This window comes from Hipposideros armiger, unplaced genomic scaffold, assembly GCF_001890085.2.
Source record: "Hipposideros armiger isolate ML-2016 unplaced genomic scaffold, ASM189008v1 scaffold_59, whole genome shotgun sequence".
Classification (NCBI taxonomy): Eukaryota; Metazoa; Chordata; class Mammalia; order Chiroptera; family Hipposideridae; genus Hipposideros; species Hipposideros armiger.
Window position 1 is genome coordinate 2,157,955 of NW_017731409.1, and position 22,122 is coordinate 2,180,076.

General features: G+C 36.5%; 1 protein-coding gene and 1 pseudogene across 2 annotated transcripts in view; both read right to left on the bottom strand.

Moving 5' to 3' along the window:
* The window catches only part of RAD51B (RAD51 paralog B), a 579,424-nt gene that overhangs the window by 524,790 nt on the left and 32,512 nt on the right, over positions 1-22,122 (bottom strand). For both annotated transcript variants that reach the window (XM_019641386.1, XM_019641387.1), the window contains exons 5-6: positions 21,780-21,899; positions 19,631-19,814 (exon numbers count right to left, since the gene is read on the bottom strand). In XM_019641386.1, coding sequence (XP_019496931.1) covers positions 19,631-19,814; positions 21,780-21,899 — 304 coding nt within the window. The remainder of the gene's footprint in view (positions 1-19,630; positions 19,815-21,779; positions 21,900-22,122) is intronic.
* Positions 20,226-20,549, bottom strand: LOC109382099 (60S ribosomal protein L35a pseudogene; annotated as a pseudogene).

The following is a 22,122-nucleotide window of genomic DNA, read 5'->3' on the forward strand; positions in this document are numbered from 1 at the left end:
TACATGCCTCCTTGTTCATGTCCACAGAAGATGCAGTGTCTTCCCATGGACCTCTTGTAAGAACAAGGAAGAACATTCTCAGAAGCTTAAAAGACTTTTCTTGTATCCTATTTGCCAGAATTAGGTCATGTGCTCATCCCTGAACCACTGACTGACAAGGGAGAGTGTGTAACCACTGGACCAACCAGGCCCACCCCTGAACTGACAGCGGGGCCAGCTTTCCTGATGCTTATTGGTTACACAGAAGTAGAGGGATAGTGAAAAAAATCATGGGCTGATTACGACAGAAGAAAGAGACACTGATGCTTGGTAGGCTATAAACAATATCCAAGATCAGTAAATATTTTCCACCCTCATCCCACCAATGCTATCATTTGGTTCTGAATCCATTGCATCAATGTTTCCTGCTTTTAAAAATACTATTATATTGGGACATATTTAAAATATTTACCGTGTTCTGTAAGATGGCTTTCTAAGTTCCTTCATTTATTAGCATTCAATTTAGAATATAACTATAAAAATAATTTCAAAATACTTTTATCAATGTAAAATGACAAAGAAGTTAATTATTTCAGAATGTATAAAATTACAGTATAATGAGAATAACAATGGCAACAGGATATATAGTAGCCTAGCAGTAATGTGAAAAAAATAATAAATTCATCTTGTGGGATATATAAATGAATAAATGAATGAGTGAAGAAATGTGGGCTTTGGTCTTGAATCTATCAACTTTTCCATGGAAGCGAAACTTCTTCCTCGGGTGAATTTTAAGGTACATAAATTATACCTCAATAAAGCTGTTTGTGGGGGGGTTTTATAAAGTACTTCCCTCTAATAATACAGAGCAACAACGTGTGGAGAAAAATGTCTACAGACTTAGTCACATATGTCACAAACGCCAAACATGTATTATTTAGTTTAAACAAAAATCAGGGTCACGTAAACTGCATCAGAGATCCCTGAAAGCAATACCAAAAATGTGGGCTGTGATCTGATCCTTAATGTCGCTCTACCTCACAGAACTCTGAGACTCAGAAAATGTGATATTCTCTGCAAGAAGCACTCTTTGCTAGTAAACAGAAAGCAAAGGCTGGAGTCAACTATATGGGCTTCGAGCTTGCACAATAGTTGCTCCTAGGAAAAAGCCTGGGAAACATCTCAGTCATAATTCACTAACAGATGAGACATTTTTTGTTTAAACTAGTAATCCTAAAGGGATGTGATCATTTTGCAGATAGGGCCTACTATTTCATAAAGGACTTTATCTTTTATTTGGCACTAACATTGTAAAGGAAGAACTATTATTTCAAAATCAGATTTATGATGTACAATATAAATTAGTATACAAGGCTATCTTCAGATACAGATCTATGCTTTTCAACTTGAATTTTAATTGATGCCTAATTCAAGTCACTGCATAAATCTGGCACTATAAAAATTTAGTAAAATGTAAAAATTTAAAGGGTATTATTATTCACAATAGCTGAGGTATAAAAATATAGAAACATCATAAGTGTCTGTCAACCAATGAATGGATAAAAACGTCACACACACACACACACGCACCAGAATATTATTCAGCCATAAGACAGAAGGAAATTCTGTCATTTGTGACAATGTGAATGAACCTGGAGGACGGCAGAATGGTGGTTAGCAGGGGTGGGGTGGGCAAAACAGGGAAATGTTGCTCCAAGAGTAGAAGCCTAAAAAAGTCCTAGGGGCAGCCAGGTGACTCAGTTGGTTAGAGTGTGTGCTCTTAACAACAAGGTTGCAGGTTCGAGTTCCGCATGGGATGGTGGGCTGTGCCTCCCCCCCCACACACACAACTAGATTGAAAATGGCAACTGGACTTGGAGCTGCGCTGCGCCCTCCACAACTACTGGGTTGTTGGAAAAGTCATGACGTATTTTTTCTATGTTTTTCGTTGCAAAAATGCGTCATGACTATTCCAACAACCCAACACATTGAAAGACAACGACTTGACTTGGAGCTGATGGGTCCTGAAAAAAACACACTGTTACCCAATAAAAAAAGAGATGCATTTCCAATAAAATTTTAAAAAAAGAAAAAATACTTTTTCTGTTTTGATGTATTTGCTAATACCATTTGTAATACTTGAATTGCTTCCCTCATCCTAACTGTCCAAATCTTACATATCTATCCCAAGTTCCACCTCTCCCTTTAAATCAGCCCTAGGAAGCCCTCCAGGTGAGACTTTAAACATGCTCAAGATTGACAACCATGAAATTTCATAATTATGACTGGCTATAAAAACCTGAAAACCTAATATAGTAATTTAAACAAATAAGAATTTATTTGCCTCAGAGAAGAAAAAGTCCGGAAGCAGACAATGCAGGGCTGATATCCAATGATGTTAACATCCTTAGCATGTCGGTTTATTACATCGTGGGCACAAGTTAGTTGCTGCTCATTCAAGGCAGAAGGCCGGAATAAACAACAGAGGACCATGCTAGAAATATCACTTCCCTTTTACTTGTAAAGTAAAAGCTTTCTTAGAAGTGTACCCCTCCCTACTAATAAGCCTTCCCTTCAATGTTGGAGCAAGTTGTATTTTCCAAATATGGCCACACCAATATATTTATCCCATCCCACACATTCTTTTTACAATGTGACAGACACTTCTTTAACTGAGAGATCGTGTTATCTCCCTTTACATTTGGGAGGGTACTTGTGATAGTTTTGACCAACAGGGTACAGCAGAAGCGATGTTCTCTGACTTCCAAGGCAGGGTCACAAAAAGAATACAGCTGCCATCTGGGGCTCGCGCTCTCTCGGGAAGCTCTTAGAACCCAGTGAGCATGCTGACACCACGAGTGACACAAGCATTAACCACCAAACAGCATGAATGAGGCTTCATACTATTCCAGCCTCCAGTCTTTGAGTCTTCTAGCTGAGGCCTCAGACATCATGGAGCCAACACAAGCTGTCCCCACTGGTTTCATCTGAATTCCTGACCCAGACGAGAAATAATAAATGAGAAATAATAAACGATCATTGTTTTAAGTCACTACATTTTGGAATGATTTATTAAGCAGTCATACAGAACTAAAACAGATATCATTGGCCAGAACTGGGTCACATGGCCACCTTGCACTGCAGAAAAACCTGGGAAATGAGGGAATATGATGGCCACAAACTTTTGGCTAAGATGGGCTCACTGTCACTAAAACACAATCAGGGCTCTACTGACAAGGGGAAGATGGAAACAAGTACTGGAAAGGAAACCAGCAGTACCTGCCACAACCACTTACTTAACACTTATTTTCTGCTACATCATGTTGATCTTTTCTTAAATATGTTTTATATCCACCAACAGAATATAAGAGTCTTGAAGGCAAAGACTATTTCATTACAAAATGTATTAAATAGTGGTTAATCTAAAAATATTAGCTATTTAACTTCTGAAAGGGAAATATTTAGGCTACAACTTAGCAAGAACTTTTAAAGTCCTAGAAACTGTGAGGTCCTGAAACAAACGAACAGAAAAGGTTTTCTAATTCTTTTTTTCTGGAGTTTTTTCAGAATAATTTCTCTAGGAAAATGCTGGTGCAATTGAATAATCGAATAAACTTTGACAATCCCTTACACTTCATAGGCAAATATCAATTGACTCCAGAGTTAGAATGAGTCATCACAATGGTATCTAGAAATCCTGCACAAAATATAGATATAAACATTGGTGCAGGTTAATTCACAATTGCAGAGTACTTTGTAAACTTAAAGTGCTAAATAGTTATTCTTAAATAATTACATTGATTTATCACTAAATGATAAACTTACTCTTAGTGGAGCAGGAACCTCACTGTAGCTCCCCAAAATAATACTAGCCCCTCACCAAGTACCACTGACCACTCATAATTTTTACTGAGTCACTATCTCTAGTTCTTTAAACAATGAGAATAATAATATAGGAACCAGACGCTATTGAAATTTAATTTTAAAATAAATCTTAACATTAATCAGAAAACATTACAAAACTTTTATTTTAGCTAAACAGATGCTCATTATCAGAATTTAGAAAACTCTGATTCATCATTCAAATAACTAAAGCTGAAAACAGCCACTAATTCTGGTTCAGCTGGTTATAAAAATATCAACTAATATTCACATAGTGCTTCAGAATTTACAAAGCGCTCTCATCCACATAGAGAGATCTCTGTATATTATGAGGAAATATATAGAGAGAGATACATACAGTCATCCCTAGGTATCCATGGGAGATTGGTTCAGGACCCCCTGAAGCTAACAAAATCTAAGGATGCTCAAGTCCCTTATATAAAATGGTGTAGTATTTGCAGTTAACCTACGCACATCCTCCCATATACTTATCATCTCTAGATTACTTACAATACCTACTAAAATGTAAATGCTAAATAAATAGTAGTTATACTGTATAGTTTAGGGAATAATGACCAAAAAAAAGTCTGCACATGTTCAGTACAGATGCAGTCATGATAGGCCTAACCACATAGTACATAACTACAGAGCATAGCAACAATGTAACACTTCTTTTTTTTAATATATTTGATCCAATGCTGGTTGAATCCACGGATGCAGAACATATGGATATGGAGGGCCGACTGCGCGCGCGCGTGTGTGTGTGTGTGTGTGTGTGTGTGTGTGTTTCTTCCTATAAAATTATTATATATAAAAGTGCTTTGTAAATGTTAAAACCCTTTATAAAGTTTAGTAACCTAGCAATATATATTTGCTATTATTCATCTACTAATATAGTTAGTAATAATAATATTAAGTCTTATGAGGCAGGAACTTTTATCCCCTTTCTACAGATAAGGATACTGAGGCTCAGACAGGAGCTAGCTGAAATACATGCATTACTTAAACTCAGATCTTCTGACTTAAAATTCTGGGTACTTTCTGCTGCATCATGGTGCTTCTAGAAAACATTTAATTTTCAAAACATGATTACCAAAGACTGGAATAGAAAAGTGAAAGAAGAGGTCTTTTGTTGGGCAGAGAATTGTCATTTCTAAGGCTGTAGGGAAGGCCAATCCCATGTTATTGGACAACCCAGTAAACTAAATCCAGGAAGCTGAAGATCACAAAGAAAAACAAAAATGAGATTCATTACAATATGGTATAAGAAATGAAACAAACTTTAGTAACTTAAAGCTAGAGGGATAGAAAAAAACTTTTCACATGATAACATTTTCAGTATTTCTTTAAAATACTGCACTTTGCTCCATATAACTACAAGCATCACTTTCCAGTTTATGTCAGAACTGTCCCTCCCTCAAATATACTCGTATACACCAAAGATCCTTTGACTAGGGATGCTTATAAAAACTACCTTAAGGGCCATCCGAGTGAATCAGTTAGTAAGAGCACGAGCTCTAAACAAAAGGGCTGCCGGTTCGGTTCCCACATAGGCCAGTGATGCTGCGCCCTCTACAGTTAAGATGGTGAACAATGACTCAACCTGAAGCTGGGCTGCCGGGAGTGGCCGGCGACAGCATAGGCTGCAGTGGGGATGCAGTCGGCTGCTGTGAGCTACCGTGAGTGGCTGGCAGCCAGCACGAGTGGCCGGTGGCCAGCGGCCAGCAAGAGTTGCTATGAACTGCTGTGAGCCTCCATGAGTGGCCGTCCAATGGCTGGCGACCGATCTGCCTCACCTGGGAAGAGCGCAATGATCATAATATCAACATGGGCCAGTGAGGCGGAGTCCTCCACAACTAGACTGAAGAACAAAAGGACAACAACTTGGCTGTTCCCCTTCCCCATATCCCCAACACTGTTTCCCTCTCCTAATTTCCCAATAAAATCTTTAAAAAAAAAAAAAACTACCTTAAGTTGTAAGTTCCTAGGGACTCCTAATTAAATTCATGAACAGTCAATTTTATTCCACACATCTGGCAATTCCATGAAACTAAAATGTCTCCTATCCATTCACAGCATATATTGAATCTTGATTAAATCTCAAAGCAGAATCTTAGGAAGTTTGTCTGTACTTCGGATGTTCCCCAAAAAAGGTCTAAAGTGCAAGTATTTAGGACTTATTTTCCTAAACAGCATGCTTACTACAGGACTTAAGCTACAAGTTGGCCAATTCAGTTTGTGAATACAGACATCCAACAAGTCTTGAGCATATTGACTGGCAGATAAAAGGCATTAATTATACTCTTAACATATACATATGATTTTCTCTTACTTGAAATATTGATACCACTAACACAGAAGCACCTTGACAATTATACTTCCTTTTTTTTCTTCTTTTTTATTATTATTAGTTTTAGGTGTACAAAACAATGCAACAGTTATACTTTTCACCCCTCACAAAGTGACCACTTGACAGTTACACTTTCAAGCAACAATCAAAGCATAAAGCAAGGTGTAAGACATTCCATTGAAAAATGCTTGGAAGAAAGAAGTCTGAGTATTGAATAGCTTTTTAGTCAATAAGAGGCAAGGGAGCAGAATAATTTTGACCCTGCACTAGAAAGCAGTGTTCCATTGTGAGTAAGAACATGCATTGGAATCAGACAGATCTGAGTTCAAATTCTACCCCTTCCATTTACTAACTGTGTGATTCTGGGAGAAGTTATTTAACCCTGATAAGCCTCAGTTTCTTCAACTAAAGAACAGGAATAATATACTTCACAAAGTTATTTAAAGTACTAAATGAAAAATGTTTGAAATGTACTCACTTCAATACCTGGAACAAAAGTAAGTACTCAGCAAGTCACAGCTGTTTATTAACAGCCTTTCAGGATTGTTGATTATTGAACTAAACTAGAACATTTTCAGTGGCTACCTTCCTTTGCCAATAAAACAATTAACACAAACTCTGAGATTCTAAGAAAGGTCTCTGATCTGAAAAGGGACTTCAAAATCCAAACATTAGTGGTCAAAATGTAATTTTTAAAGGAGCTCAGTTTTGCAAACCATTAATGGTAAGAAAAAGGGCCTTTACTCTCTTTCTAAGCACACACACGTTTCTCTCCTATAACCAACAAAACAGTCTTAGATTTAAAGAGCTACCATTTGATTTAAATGTTTTACTTTTAATAAGACATTGCCCAGCAGAAACTGAGTCAAGATTAAGAGAATCAAAATAAATAGGAAAACGTAAAATTGGTAAGATTACTTTTTTTAATATCAAGGATAAAAAGAAGGCAAAAAATGGGGAGGGAACAAACCGTTCAAATGAGAAATACCTAACTTTTAATATCCTCTATCTTTAATTATCTTAGTTGAATTGGAAGACAGATAAAACCTTTAAACCATAGCTATTATAGGTTTAACTAGATTCTTTTTTTTGTTTTGTTTTGGGTATTTATTTTATTATTGTGAAATAAACATTTTTTTAAATTGGTTTCAGCTGTACAACACAGTGCACTAGTTATACTTTTTACCCCTCAAAGTGACAACCCCCCTCCCCAATATGCCACCCCACTTCCCCCCCATATCATATATACCTATTACAATTCCCTTGAGTCCACTCCCACACTATATTCCACATCCCGTGATCATATATATATATATATATATTCACTTATAGTTGACATACAATATTATACAATGTCAGCTTCAGGTGTACAGTGCAGTGATCAAGCCTCTACCCTATCCATGAAGCAGTGTCCCTAACAAGACATGTGACCATCTGACACCCTACAAAATATTTACAACATTATTAATTATATTCCTCGAACTGTCTTTCATATCCCTGTGGCAATATTGTAGTTACCTATTTATGCTGTCTAATCCCTTCCCCTTCTCCCTCATCCCCACACTCCTTCCAACCAGCAACCATCAGTTTTTCCTCTACATTTCTGAGGCTATTTCTGTTTGGTTTGCTCGTTCATTCAGTTTTTTAGGTTCCATTTAACTAGATTCTTAAATGTTTGGAAAAATTTTTTAAATCCCACAAAGTTAAATGCCTACTTCAATTTTTATACTTAATAAAGGAAAACGTCCTAACTGCAGTAATTGAAGCTGTTTTCTGGTTTTTAAAAAAATTTATTAAATTTATGGGGGTGACATTGGTTAGTAAAATTATAAAGTTTTCAAGTGTACAGTTCTATAATACATCATCTATATACTGCATTGTGTGTTCACTACCCATAGTTCTCTTCCATCACCATATATTTGAACCCCTTTTCCCTCTTATACCACCCCCCCCGCCACTTACCCGTTGGTAACCACTAAACTGTTGTCTGTGTCTATGACCTTTTGGTTTTTTGTTTGTTTGTCTTGTTCCTTTGTTGCTTTCGGTTTTATATCCTACACATGAGTGAAGTCATATGGTTCTTAACTTTTTCTGTTTGACTTATTTCGCTTAGCATGATAATCTCAAGATTTATCCATGTTGTCGCAAATGGCAGTATTTCATCTTTTCTTATGGCCGAGTAATATTCCATTGTGTATATGTACCACTGTTTTCTGTTTTAAGACTAAAAAACTTTGCCTAGGACTTCAAGCTCTATTGAAAGTATAAATTATCTGAGAAATAAATTTACTGACTTAATAAACTAAGGAAAAACAGAAATAATAACAATGAAGGTTTCCAAAAAGAAGTCAAGATTTAGAATGTCAAAGAATTAAGCTCCTCAAAGAATCACGCTCAAAACAAAACAAAACAAAAAGAGAATAAAATGTTTTTTAAAAAAGACAAAGCTTTTTAAAGTATAAAATTAAAACACCAACAACATATACTTGGAAGATAAGTGTATTAACTCAATGGACACATTCAAGAAAGGCAAAGGACATACAACAATATCAACCAAAAAAACAATTTCTGTCTTTGAAAAACATAAGATAGTGAGTGTCCTTTGATCAACCTCTTATACAGCCAAGATTGTATTTCAAATTGTTTATCTGCATTTAATTAAACAGTGAGCTGTTAGTAGATTCCATTAAACACAAGATCCAATTTCTCTACAATGTTTTTTTGATAAGTTAAAAATCCTAAAGTAGAATATAATATGACATTGTTAAAATTCTAAACAAGGCATTATAGTAATAGCATATACAGAGCACCAATGTTAAATTCCTGCCTTGATGATCACAGTTCTTTGTATAAAATCTTAATTGATGATGTCTCACACCAAGTTCAGACATCATACTAAATTAAAGGTACAGAGCTTTCAAATCATCAGCAAACCCTCTACATTCAATTTTGAAGAAGAAGGAAGGGGAAGGGAGAAAGACACCAAAGTTTAGCTTCCAAGTATCTTTTCACTTTTTAGAATGAATGTTAGAACATTTTCCCTTTAAGAAGTATAAGAATTGAAGGCACTTAATTAAATACACATTTCAGAAATTGCATAACTGGAAAACATGATTCAATCATTCTACAAATATGTATTGGACACCTACTCAATATAGGACACTATTCAATATAAGCAGCTATGGAGGATACATCAAAGACAGTTCTGTTTCCAGCAAGCTTTCTTATATAACTAAGGAGCCCAAAATTTAAAGTAACACTGCAAGGCAATAAATGATTAAAGCTCCATTTAAGAAGTTAAGACCGTGCATACTATAAAAGAAAATAGAATTGATTGGGGCTACAACCTATATGTACTACAAAGTAAGGTAGAATTGACTGAAGCTAAAACCGAGTGGTACAAAAATCTCAGGGAACAGGGCTGGCCGAGCGGCGCGATGGTTAAGAGCTGGCTTGGGATGCCAGAGGGCCCCAGTTCATATCCCACATATGAGGGCCAGTGACACTGCCCTCCACAGCTAAGATGCTGAATAACAGCTCAACCTGGAGCTGGGCTGCCGTGAGTCGCCGGAAACGGCGTAGGCTGCAGCCCCTGTGGCAGTAGGTTGCCATGGGCTGCCGTGTGTAGCCAGCAGCCAGCGTGAGCGGCCAGCAGCCACAGTGAGCAGCCATCCAGAAGCCGGCGACTGATCTGCCTCGCCTGGGAAGAGTGCAATGATGGTGCCAACTTGGGCCAGTGAAGCAACGTCCTCCACAACTAGACTGAAGAACAAAACGACAGCAACTTGTCTGTTCCCTTTCCCCCAATTCCCCAGCACTGTTCCCATCCCCCAATTCCCCAATAAAAATCTTAAAAAAAAAAAATCTCAGGGAAGAGACAAAACTTGAGAGCTCAGACATGAAAGAAGAGTAAAATTTAGAAAAGAAAGGACATGACATCTATAGCTAGAATAAACATAGGGAGGTGGGGATAGACCAGCAACCTGCAGAGAAAGAAAAGGTAGGAAGAGTAGGTTGGAGCCAGATGGCAACAAACTATGAACATCGTATCAGGAATTTAGACTTAATCACTCAACAAATATTAATTGGAGAAACTATCACATGCCATGAACTGTCCTAGAAGCAAAGGATACAAGTGTGAATAAAACAGGTTAGCTCTCTGCCCTCTACTAAAGTCTAGTAGATTTATTCTATAAAAAATATGGTGCCATGCAATGCCTGTGAGCAGAGGAGGACGTGATTAGAGATATACTCTATGTAGCAATGGTATTGTGAAGACTAATAGTAAGAAACCTCTTTTAAATTGGAGTTGGGAGGCCCTGTGTGGTTCTACCCTACACTCCCTAACCCTTACCATCAATTGCCTCAAACAGGAAGAGACATACTTTCTGTCTCCAACAGGAAGATGTTTTTATACTCTAGTACTCCATCAGGAAGGAGGATCTTCTCCTCACCCAGCAACCACTCAGCCAATGAAAAACTGTTACAACTCAGCCAATGAACAGCCACTATACTTCAAATCGCCAGTTTCCTCCAACAGACTATTTGTTTATAACAGCCCCCTTGAAATCCTCCTTTCCTCTATAAAAGAACATTACTCTTGCATGTGGTTCACCATTAGACTGCATGTCTCCAATCACAATTCTCTGTTGCTCCAAAATAAACCATTTTGCTGAGGAAATATCTGACTACTTGTTTAAGGTCAACAGTATGTACTTATACATAAAAGACATGAGCAAACCAATGAAGACATTGTAATAATAATCCAGGAGAGAAGTTGCAAGCTATAGTATTCAATTATGCAAATGCTTCTTGAGCAGTCTTAGATAAATCACTTCATTTCTCTACATCCCTGTTCTCACTGAGAATTGAAGTTTACCATTCAGCCACAACTTCAGATCCTCAGTTGGAAAATTCTACAAACACATCTAGGCACTGTGTAATATATGTAAAGCAACACTAAAGACTAAAAGCAGCAATGTGCTTTCATTTCTAACTTTTTCTTAGCAACACAACATTGGAATTATGTTTATGCTTTATCAGTTTACCCACTATCTATAAGAGCACTCTCTTTCTGAATAAAAACGGACATGATAAAGACTTTAGCTACAGCCTATGGAGGACTATGCTACCTCCCTTTCTTTTCTCTATGTAATCTATCGTTCCAAGAAAAGGACAGAAAAGGGGGAACCAAGCTACTTACATATCTGTTAGAAACAGAAAGAAAACAAACAGTAGACAAGATGCTTACTTCCTTCTCCATTATACCACAGAAAGTTCTTTGTCTCCTGCAGTTAATTTATTTATAGAAGCCTCAAGGGCAAAGACTATGTTTTATTCATCTTTATGATCCCACAGTGCCTAGCACAGAGTTTTATACACAATTGCTGAAGGTGGAATTAAAAAGGAAAAGAGAAAGAGAGTCTGAGATCCAAAGGACAAGTGCGTTAACTAGGTATAGGAGCGTCCAGGCAGTAACAACAATCATCAACAAAATCGCTAGAAGAGACTACAACAGGAAGTAAGACACAACTTTTCCTTTTGAGGCGTTGAAGCCATGTGAAAAAACTATTAGGAAAAGAGTGATAAAATATACCAAGCATCTGGAATGAGGTAACTACTAAAATAAATTATTAATGGCTACCTTTTACTGAATGTGTCAAACATTGTGCAAAGAACATTACAGACATTATCTCATTTAATCCTCACACCCCCATGAGTCAGATATTATTATCCCCATTTTTCAAATGGGAAACTAAGAGTTGGAGCTAGGATAAATAATTTACTCAAGGTCATAAAATTAGCAAACAGAGAGGCTGTGATTCAAACCAACATCCAATTTCAAAGCCTCCAAAGCCAGTACTCTTAACCACCAGGAACCAGGGTGATGGCATTGGTGGTGGGAAGTAATCAGTTACTGAATATATGTTGAAAATGGAGCCAACTAGATTTGTTGAAAGATGAAGAGCAGTGCTTAGATTGAAGAGATATTAGGTAATATCTGTAGGGCCAGATGACCAAATAGATGAGAGTCAATGCATCAAATGTTAAGTCCCCTTCCGGCCCCTACTTTCCATCTTCAGATGTAACCAATGGAGTTTTTTAATGAGTTGCCTGAGCTAACTTCTGTATATAAAAGCATCCCAACCCACACTCCTTTTTTTAACCTTTTATTCTAAAATAATTTTTAACTCACCAAATAGTTGCAAAAAGAGTATAGAGAATTCCTATATGCCCTTTACCCAGCTTCTCCTAATATTAACATCTTATACAACCATAGTACAATTATCAAAACCAATAAATTAACTAAATTTTGCCAGTTTAGAGCAATTACAAATAAAGCTGCCATAAACATTCTTGCATATGTATACTGATGCCTCTGTGTGCCAGTGGTTCCCAAGACCATTCTCGGGCTCAATGATTCACTGGAAGGACTCACAGGACTCAGACACGCTGTTATACTCGTGATTATCGTTTATTACAGCAGAAGGATAGACATTAAAATAAGCAAAGAGAAAAGGAGCATAAGCAAAGTCCAGGAGAAACCAGGCACAAGCTTCCAGGGGTCATCCCCCAGTGGAGTTGCATGGACATACTTATTCTCCCAGCAGTGATGTGTGACAATACAAGTGAAGTGATGTCAACCAGGAAACCTTGCCCAAACCCTGGTGTCCATGGTTTTTATTGGGGATCAGTGACAAGGCACACAAGGAATCATGACTGACCTCAGCTATTCAGATTCCAGTCCCCAGAGTAAAATAGGCAGTCATCTGTTCCAACTGGTATGATGTGGTCCAAGGCCTCAGACATACAAAAACACTCTTATTAGGGAGAATATTCCAAGGGCTCAGAGTTCATCTCCCAGGAGCCAGCCAAGGGCCAGTCCTGAAAACAGGCCTTTCTTTGGAATATTCTGGGTTTTAGCAACCCACGCCAGCTGAGTTAATCTTTTCCTATACAACTTGTGAATGCATTTCTGGGCTATCTCATTCATTTTAACAATGGCACAATGTTCTATTGTATAGATGCACCACCACTAATTTAGCCAATCACCTATGCATCAACCTTTAAGTTGTTTCTAGCTTTTCACTCTAGTCAACAATAAAAAGAAACTTTTATAAATTATAAAGAACTACATAAAGATACAATTTTTCTAGAATTATTATCATTGAAAGATAAAATAAAGGTTTAGTCTACAGTGTGAGTTTCAGCCACCTGAATGAATAAAGAGTGGCTTTAAGAATAATCTGATTTCACATATAAGTGAGCAAAAAGGCACTGATGGAAAAGAAAAACATTCTAAAGAACGTTTCTTACCTCACAGAAGTCCTAGAGTGTTTGCTTTCAGTAATCAATATGAATGCAATGAGCATAAATAAAAAATTACATGATTTCTAGAAAATCGCACAATAACATTACACAATAGCAAAACTTAACTAGAGTTTTGATGGGTTATTGACACATATGTAGAGTCTAGGATTCCTATTTTATAATCAGAGAAACTTCATTAGGCTTCATTTTATATTTATGATAAGAATAAATGTCAAAGTTTGGTACATATACTCTTTTTTCTCTATATCACAAGTCATAAACACAATATTCCAATTTTGTAATTAACAAAACCTTAATTATTTTACCAGTGAGCTATAGAAATGATCCCTGAAAGTATAGGCTTAAAACCTTAATTATTATAAATGTACTGGCTTAGTTTCCTATTTTTAAATGTTTTTTCAATGTTTATTAGTAACTAAGATAAGGTATGATCCAAGATTAAACCTGCTTTACATGATGGGACAGCTAAAGGTAAAAGAAAAGAAACCCTTGACCATATGAAAACTGAGAAAACAGAACATATTTTTATGTTTTTCTCAAATAGTAATAAAATGTTTAACTTTATAATGTTTGTCTTACTTAAAATGAAAAGTTTCTACTTGTTAATAATTTTAAACCCTTTTGCCTTTAAAATAAGAAAATAGGAAGTATACATATTTTAATTCATTTTTCTAAACAAGTTTAAACATTTTATGAGTATTAATGTTTCAGAGAAACCTTGTTATGCAATAAATTAGAGCAATGCATATTCTCAAAAGGCATATAATCAAGAATAGAGAGGGCAACAACAGAAAAACTGGTTATAATCATATCTCAGTAAAATAATTTAGATTTTAACAGCAACTTTCAAGAATTTAAGACTTTTCCTTCTTAGAGTATTTAAACAGTATATTCAAATTTTTCTTGATATACCACTTTTCTAAATGCTGTTAACTGGTACTCGCTCTCTTATACTAGAAAACATATGCATACTATTAAGAAATGAAGGTAGAAGAAGATAAAGGGGAAAGAGACAAGAGATATCAATGCTACTCATATACCAACAACTGAAATTCACTTATTGAATTATCTGAAACAGTAAAAATTTACATCTTGACATTTTGTGTATTTTTTTTGCACCTGTACTGGCCTGTTCAAAAATACATTTGAGGGGACCAGCCGAGTGGTTCAGTTGGTTAAGAGCGCGAGCTCTGAGCAACAGGATCACCAGTTTGATTCCCACATGGGCCAGTGAGCTGTGCCAGAGTTGAGCTGCTGCTGAGCTGCCAACAGGTGGCAGGATGGCTCAGCTGGTGAGAGCTCATGCTCCTAATAACACGGTTGCTGGTTCAACTCCCACATATGATGGTGGGCTATGCCACCTGCAACTAAGATTGAACACGGCACCTTGAGCTGAGCGACCGCAAGCTGCCAATGGGTGCCCGGGTGGCGAAAGGACGTGGAGCTGAGCTAGCTGCGCCCTCCACAACTAAGAATGAAGGACAACAACTTGGCTGTTCCCCTTCTCTAATTCCCAACACTGTTCCTCTTCCCCAATGCCCCAATTTAAAAAAAAAAAATCTTTAAAAAAAATACATTTGAAGCATTTTCAAAGAAGCATCTTTGAAAGTTAAATCCTTTTTATCTAAACAATGTATTTTTAGTCTCCTTTACTCAAATAGCTTATAAAACTCTAAGATGGGAAACAAAACAAACACAGCTAAAATGGCATACTACAAGTCAATATAAAAAACAAAGCAAGAATTTTAGCAGTGAGCATAAAAACCTCAAATTGTATTTTAAAAGAACTATTAAATGGATGTCAACAATACATATATACAGTAAGTATATTTTCATAAGCCTTAATTATAATTTTTTTCCCTTTTCAGTTCCCTTTACAATGTTCTTAAAATTAGTCTCTCTTATTTAGGCATTAGGTACATGTCCCACTAAGCCATACCTATTATTCACCATCATTTAACAAATTACTTTCCTTATTCAGCTCAAGAGAGAACACTTATTTTCAGCTCTTCTTTGCAGATGTTGAATTTTGTATATAACTATGTATTATTATTTCAGGGTTTCATATATGCTTTTTTTAAATTGAGATATAATTGACATATAACATTATATTAGTTTCAGGTATACAACACAATGATTCAATAACTGAAATTATATGAGTTGTTACTTCCTAAATATTATTCGTACACAGTACTAGGCCCTGAAAATCAGAGAAATAGAAGACATAATCCTATTCTTAAGAAGTTTACAATCCACTATCATTCTGTAGGTCTCAAGAAAAAAGATAATCGTACTGTAGAAAACAATCTCAGAACCGGCATCCAAATGATCTGGTATTCTACCCACTCTCTGTCCTCTCTGATGCTAAGTATTCTTGAATAACGCAGGTTATTTCTCAGCCTCACTGTCATCTGGAAGATGAAGGGACTGATCTAAACGATCTTTAAGGTCTTTTTTGGCAAGAAAATCCTATTACTTTAATCTGATATATAATTTATGCTATGTATAAAAGCTGTTCCATGAATGACAAACAGGAAACTTAAATAAACATAACCACAATTTATTTTAAACAGGAATTATTTAAATTTTTCTCATGTTATTTTCATCAAGTAGCTACAGTTTCAGAGCTTACTGTTTTTTCCAATACTAGCATGGACACACTTTAAAAAGACAAAGATTCTGCACCTTACATCCCAATAGCAGAGTATCCTTTACACTTGCCCCATAATATTCAGGAAAAAAGATTCTATAAAACTTGTACAACTGTGGTTCTCCAACTGCAGTCTGTGAACATATCCAAAGGTCTGTAAATTTTCTCTAATAATTTTTTAATGTTATGTTTTCATTTCAAAGATGGCCTCAAATATTAATATAGGCATTTTATCATTGAAAATTTTCACAAGATGTTAATGTTTGTGTTCAATCAAGTGATGCCAAATAGTACCACTTTAATTGTCAGGAACTAATGAGAACAGAACAATGGCAGAATTTAAATGTAAATGTAGTCATGCCCAGGTGAGGGCAACATGAGGTCATCCTTCCCAAACAAAGATTTTGCAGTAGTTCAAACAGAGAAAAGTGGTGAGAAAGTTCAGTCATCACATGAACTACAGTATATATCAGGGGTACCAAAAAAATGTATACACATGACTTGTATTCATCTTTTGTTATCAGTATATATTGAGTATTACAATTTTAATTCAGGTTTTTCTTACTTAAAATGTGTATACATTTTTTTGGCACCGTGTGTGTGTGTGTGTGTGTGTGTGTGTGTGTGTGTGTAAAATTCAAAAGAAGCTGTCCAGAAGTTAATGTTTATATTGCAAGCAATTATTTAACTTAGCAAATTATCATCTATAACATTAAATTAATTAAATAGTATTGTGTTGTTTGTAAATACAACCCACTTTATGGTTTCATAAGTGTGATTTAATATAGAGTTATTAGCTAGTTTTATAATTCTATATATTTCTGTGATATTATAATAAAACTGAAGTCAGCAGTGGGGGGTTCCATGAAAATACTACTTGCACATAAAAGGGGTCAATGCCTTAAACTAATTTAAGAAAACACTGTTTTTGAGAGCCGGCCAAGTGGCTCAGTTAGTTAAGAGCTCGCTCAAGAGCTTGAGCTCTGTGCAACAGCGGTTCAATTCCCAGCCCGAGATGAACTGCTGCTGAGCTGCCAACAGGTGGCAGGGTGGCTCAACAAAAAAAAAAAAGAAAAGAAAAGAAAGAAAGAAAACACTGTTTTTGAGCAGACTGCTCTCTTACCCTCCCTCCAAATCCCTTAAACTACTGGTAGAATCTAAGGTCCTGAGTGTAAGAAGAAAGAAGGGTCCAGATCAGGGGTTGGCAAACTATGTCCCACGGGTCAAATCTGACCTTCCATCTGTTTTTGTAAACAAATCTTTATTGAACCACAACCATACCCATTTGTCTACAAATTGTTTATGGCTACTCTTATCAAACTTACTGAAATACAGTTGTTCATAATATTCCCTTATTATTCATTTAATGTCTGTAGGCTCTGTAGTGCTATCCCCCTAAAATTATATTTTCTTACTATTATTGTAGAAATAAATGAACAATAAAGATAGGGTCAAAATAGAATTAAAACTAAATATTAACATTTAAGTTCAATACAAATAGGTATATATAAGATTAATTCAAGTCCAAGAAGAAAAGTAGTATATGCAAGTCATACATTCAAAAATATTTACTGAGTACCTACCACGTGTTGGGCACTATTCCTGGTGCTAAGAATAAAGCAGTGAACAAAGTAGACAGAGACCCTTTAACCACTCTACCGTAAAGGGGACGCCCAAACAATAAATGTAAATACTTAATGCTTGAAGGTAAAAACTGTGATGGAGAAACATAAAGCACAGCAAGAGAGATGAGGAGGCAGGGAGTGTAGTTAATACTTATATGGTCAGGGAAGTCCTCACTAATAAAGTGACAGGAGAGAATAAATCATATGTATATTTAGAGGAGAAATATTCTGGGCCGAGGAACAGCAAATGCTTCTTGAGGCAAAAGTGTTTGTTGGCATGTTTGAAAAATTACAAGGACACACAAGGTTTGCTAATTTGAAAGGTATAGTATAATGAACCAGACAACAACATACTTTTTCAGACACTTAATCCCATATGAAGCCACCTATTCAAAGAATACCATAAAGACTTAACGTTTACAATTTTCCATTTAAATTAGGTAATTAGGCTAGTAAATTTCTGACATTTCCTAAAGGAAGTATTTTTCAAAAGCATTGTAAAACCAACACTTACTTGTCACAAAACCCAATACCATACTGTGTTATATAAGTACATATATTCTGCACTTACCTCCAAACAGAAAAACAAAGGCAAAGCCAGACAGCTGTAGGGATACTAAGTACCTATACTTTCAGAGGGCTCTATTAAAACAAAGAATAGAGAGCCCCTTTCTCACTCAGGAGAATAAATTACCTCAAAAAGTATTGAAAAGCATTGTCTACAACTACTACTTAAAGCAAACAAACACAACTTTTCAAAAAGTCAATTTTTCATATTTTACACAGGATTAAGTCATGAACAATGTAAATTAATAAAACAGGCATACATACTTAACATTTCTACTCAATCAAGTAACTCTATGAAATATTTTTAAGTTCCCTTATCTCCTTCACCATGAAAAACGTGGATTTGAATTTGTCATTTTAAGCAGCTACAATAAAATTTAAAAGATGAGCATCATCCGGGATAAACTTTACAATACTTGACTTCATCATGAATTACATCATGTAATTGAAAATATTTATATAAAAGCCATTAAAATATGTACAACCTTTTATATGTCGTATTTTCTCCCTCAGCTTCTTGCTTGGTTTTATAAATCTCAAAGGCTGTGTGAGAGTTTACACTATTGGTACATATTATTTATGTTATAAAGATCCAAGATTTTAATTTTCCAAACACAAATCTAAAAATTATAAAATCATAACTAAATCTTATCTTCCTTTAAGGAATATTCTTACCTTCTGTTGAGGTGATGCATGACTAAAATGGAAAAGCCTGACAAATATTAAATGTTCATGAGGCTGCAGAACAAGCATAACTCTCCCCCACCCTACTAATGGGAATGTAACTTGGTGCATGTACCCTGTAGCTTACCTACCACAGACCCTGGCAATATATTCTCATCTTCAGATTTCCTGATCATAACTCCCACTACTGAAAGTCATGCCAATAGTAACGGGCTGATCACTTCATAAATTATACAACTGTCTAATCACTATGTTGTACACCTAGAACTAATATAATATTGTACGTCAAGTGTAATTTAAAATTTTTTTTTAATTAATTTAAAAATATTTTTTAATAAATAACTCTGCTCCCGGCTCAAATTGTGAAAAAGATAAAATAATCTCAATAGATGAACAAATTTAAGATGGTGATATCTGCTATAGCAATTAGACTGTTCTACCTTTAGAAAGTCATGGTTTACATTTCCTTCTAATTATATTACTTGATATTATAAATCAGTGAACTTAATATAAAAGAAAAGAAAAAGGTAAAAAACTAAAGAGAGGAAAAGAAAAACTTACTGGGATTGAGAATTCCTCAGCCAAATATTTCAAGGAGGCTGCTGCTTTTGCCAAGAACTTGTTCCTTTCTCTCATGTTGCCCTGAAGCTGTGTATCAAACTCCTTCCTCACCACAGAAGCAACAGAGTCAATAATCACAAGTTTAACTCCTTTTGAAATAATTTCTTCTTCTAAAGATTCAATCCTGTAAACACAGAATTTGTAAAATAGTGGAAAAATTTAAGATACAATAAAAAGAAGTTATTGCAAAGGTTAACCAACTTAAAAACAACAATAACAGATTGTTCTTCCCTAAGTTACAGTGATGATTAGAAGCATTCAATAAACAAAATTTATTTTCATATATCTTTTCTACACATATTGCACTGTTTGGGAAATAAACCAAAATGTTTCCATTTAGTTTCTTTCCTTTGTTCCTCCTGTGATACTGCTAAAGTTCCAAATTTAGGGTGAAACTACTTATGGTAGGAATCTCCAAACTGGCCCGCATTTAGTCCCATCTCCTGGTATTCACACCCTGTGGAGTCCCTACCATTTTTTTTTTTTTTTTTTTAGAGCAAGAGAACAAATCCACTTTATTTACTTTTCAGTAAGTTTAAATCCTTGAAGGGTACAGCATTACATGGATTCTGGGTCCAATGGTCTTAGTAGGAAGGTTGCTTCGGAATTTGGCAGGAACCATGCTACTGTTTCCATGAGCACGAGTTACCTTGTCCCCGATTACTCTGGTTTTGTTTGGTTTGCCACCAGAAGTCACTGTGTTGTTCCTTGCCTTGTACACGTAAGCACAGCTCTTGCCGACATAGAATTCAGTTAGCATAGACACCTTCAATTTTAAGAAGAGCTGTGGCTCTCTCTGGTTTTGGAGACCCCGCTTATAGCCAGCAAAAATTGCCTTGGACTACCGCCTTCCAGACATATTTGTCATTTTTAGAAGTCTTATTTCCAGCAGGCCTCCACAGCCTCCAAGATGGGGGGGAGGGGGAGAACCCTGCCACATTGTACTAGGGTTGGTCTGCGTGACCAGTAAGTAACATATGACAAAACGATGGTACATCACTTCTGAGAGTAGGATATAAAGGACTACAGCTTCCATCGTGGGCTCTCTCTCACTTGCCTACTCTCTCAGATTACTCACCGGTTGGGGGCGGGGAGGGACGCGCAAGTTGCTGTGCTGTCAGCAGCCCTACGGAGAGGCCCACATGGAGAGGAACAGAGGCCTCTGCCTAACATCCGGGAAGGACGGGAGGCCTCCCAGCAACTACATGAGTGACCTTGGAATTCTCCAAGATTCTCTAGCCTCCAGTGAGCCTTGAGATGACTACAACCCTGGACAACAGCTTGACTGCAAGCTCTTGAGCAACCCTGAGCCAGAAACACCTAGCTAAGCCACTCCCAGATACCTAATCCTCAAAAACTGTGTGCGATATGATTCCTGTTTTAAACTGCTAAACTTTGGGGTAATTTGTTAATGAAACAACAGATAATTAATACACCAATTAATTAAGTCTAAAACATTTTATTTGTTTAATTTTTATTTTCAAAGAAATACTGGGCCAGCTGAGTGGCACGTTGGTTAGGAATTGGCTTGGGACGCCAGCTCTGAGCAGCAGGGCCCAGTTCAGATCCCACATGAGGGCCAGTGATGCTGCGCCCTCTACAGCTAAGATGGTGAACAACAGCTCGACCTGGAGCTGGGCTGACATGAGTCGCCGGTGACGGCTTAGGCTGCAGTGGGGCTGGCTGGCAGCTGGCATGTGCTTTTGTGAGCTGCCATGAGCCACCGTGAGTGGCCGTCCAATGGCCGGCGAGCGACTGCCTCAGCCGGGAAGAGCACAATGATAATACCAACATGGGCCAGTAAAGTGACGTCCTCCACAACTAGACTGAAGAACAAAAGGACAGCAACTTGTCTGATCCCCTTCCCCGATTCCCCAACACTGTTCCTCTCCCCCAATTCCCCAATAAAATCATTAAAAAAAAAGAACTCCTTCAACCAATAGGCTATAGTAAATAAAGAACACTGAAATAATTATTTCCCATAATTCTAATATGTGGGGTCTTTTTATCACCCAGAAGCTGAAGACATAAAAAACAAAACATAAGTCTTCAAAGTATTACTAAAATACCAAAATCTAAAACGATGTACCTTTGTAGAACTTCATCACAGCTGAGTTCCCGATAAAGATGAACTTTACTGCTTGTCAAAAGTAATTTTTCTTCAGTGTTAAAATATCTGGGAAAACGAGATTCTGCTATCTCAACCAGCCTGTGAGGGAAACAACAGCATAAGTGAAAACAGTCAATGTTTAAGGCCACATTGCTGAACGTCTAGTGAATTTTGCTTAGGAAACTCATAAGCCACAAATAACACTAGAACAAAAGCCTTATCAATAGAACAGACATAAGCAAAATGAATTAATATGTATACGCTTTCAGAATGTAAGCCGACCTTTATAAGCACCAAGAGAGATGAGCAGACGGCATGAGAC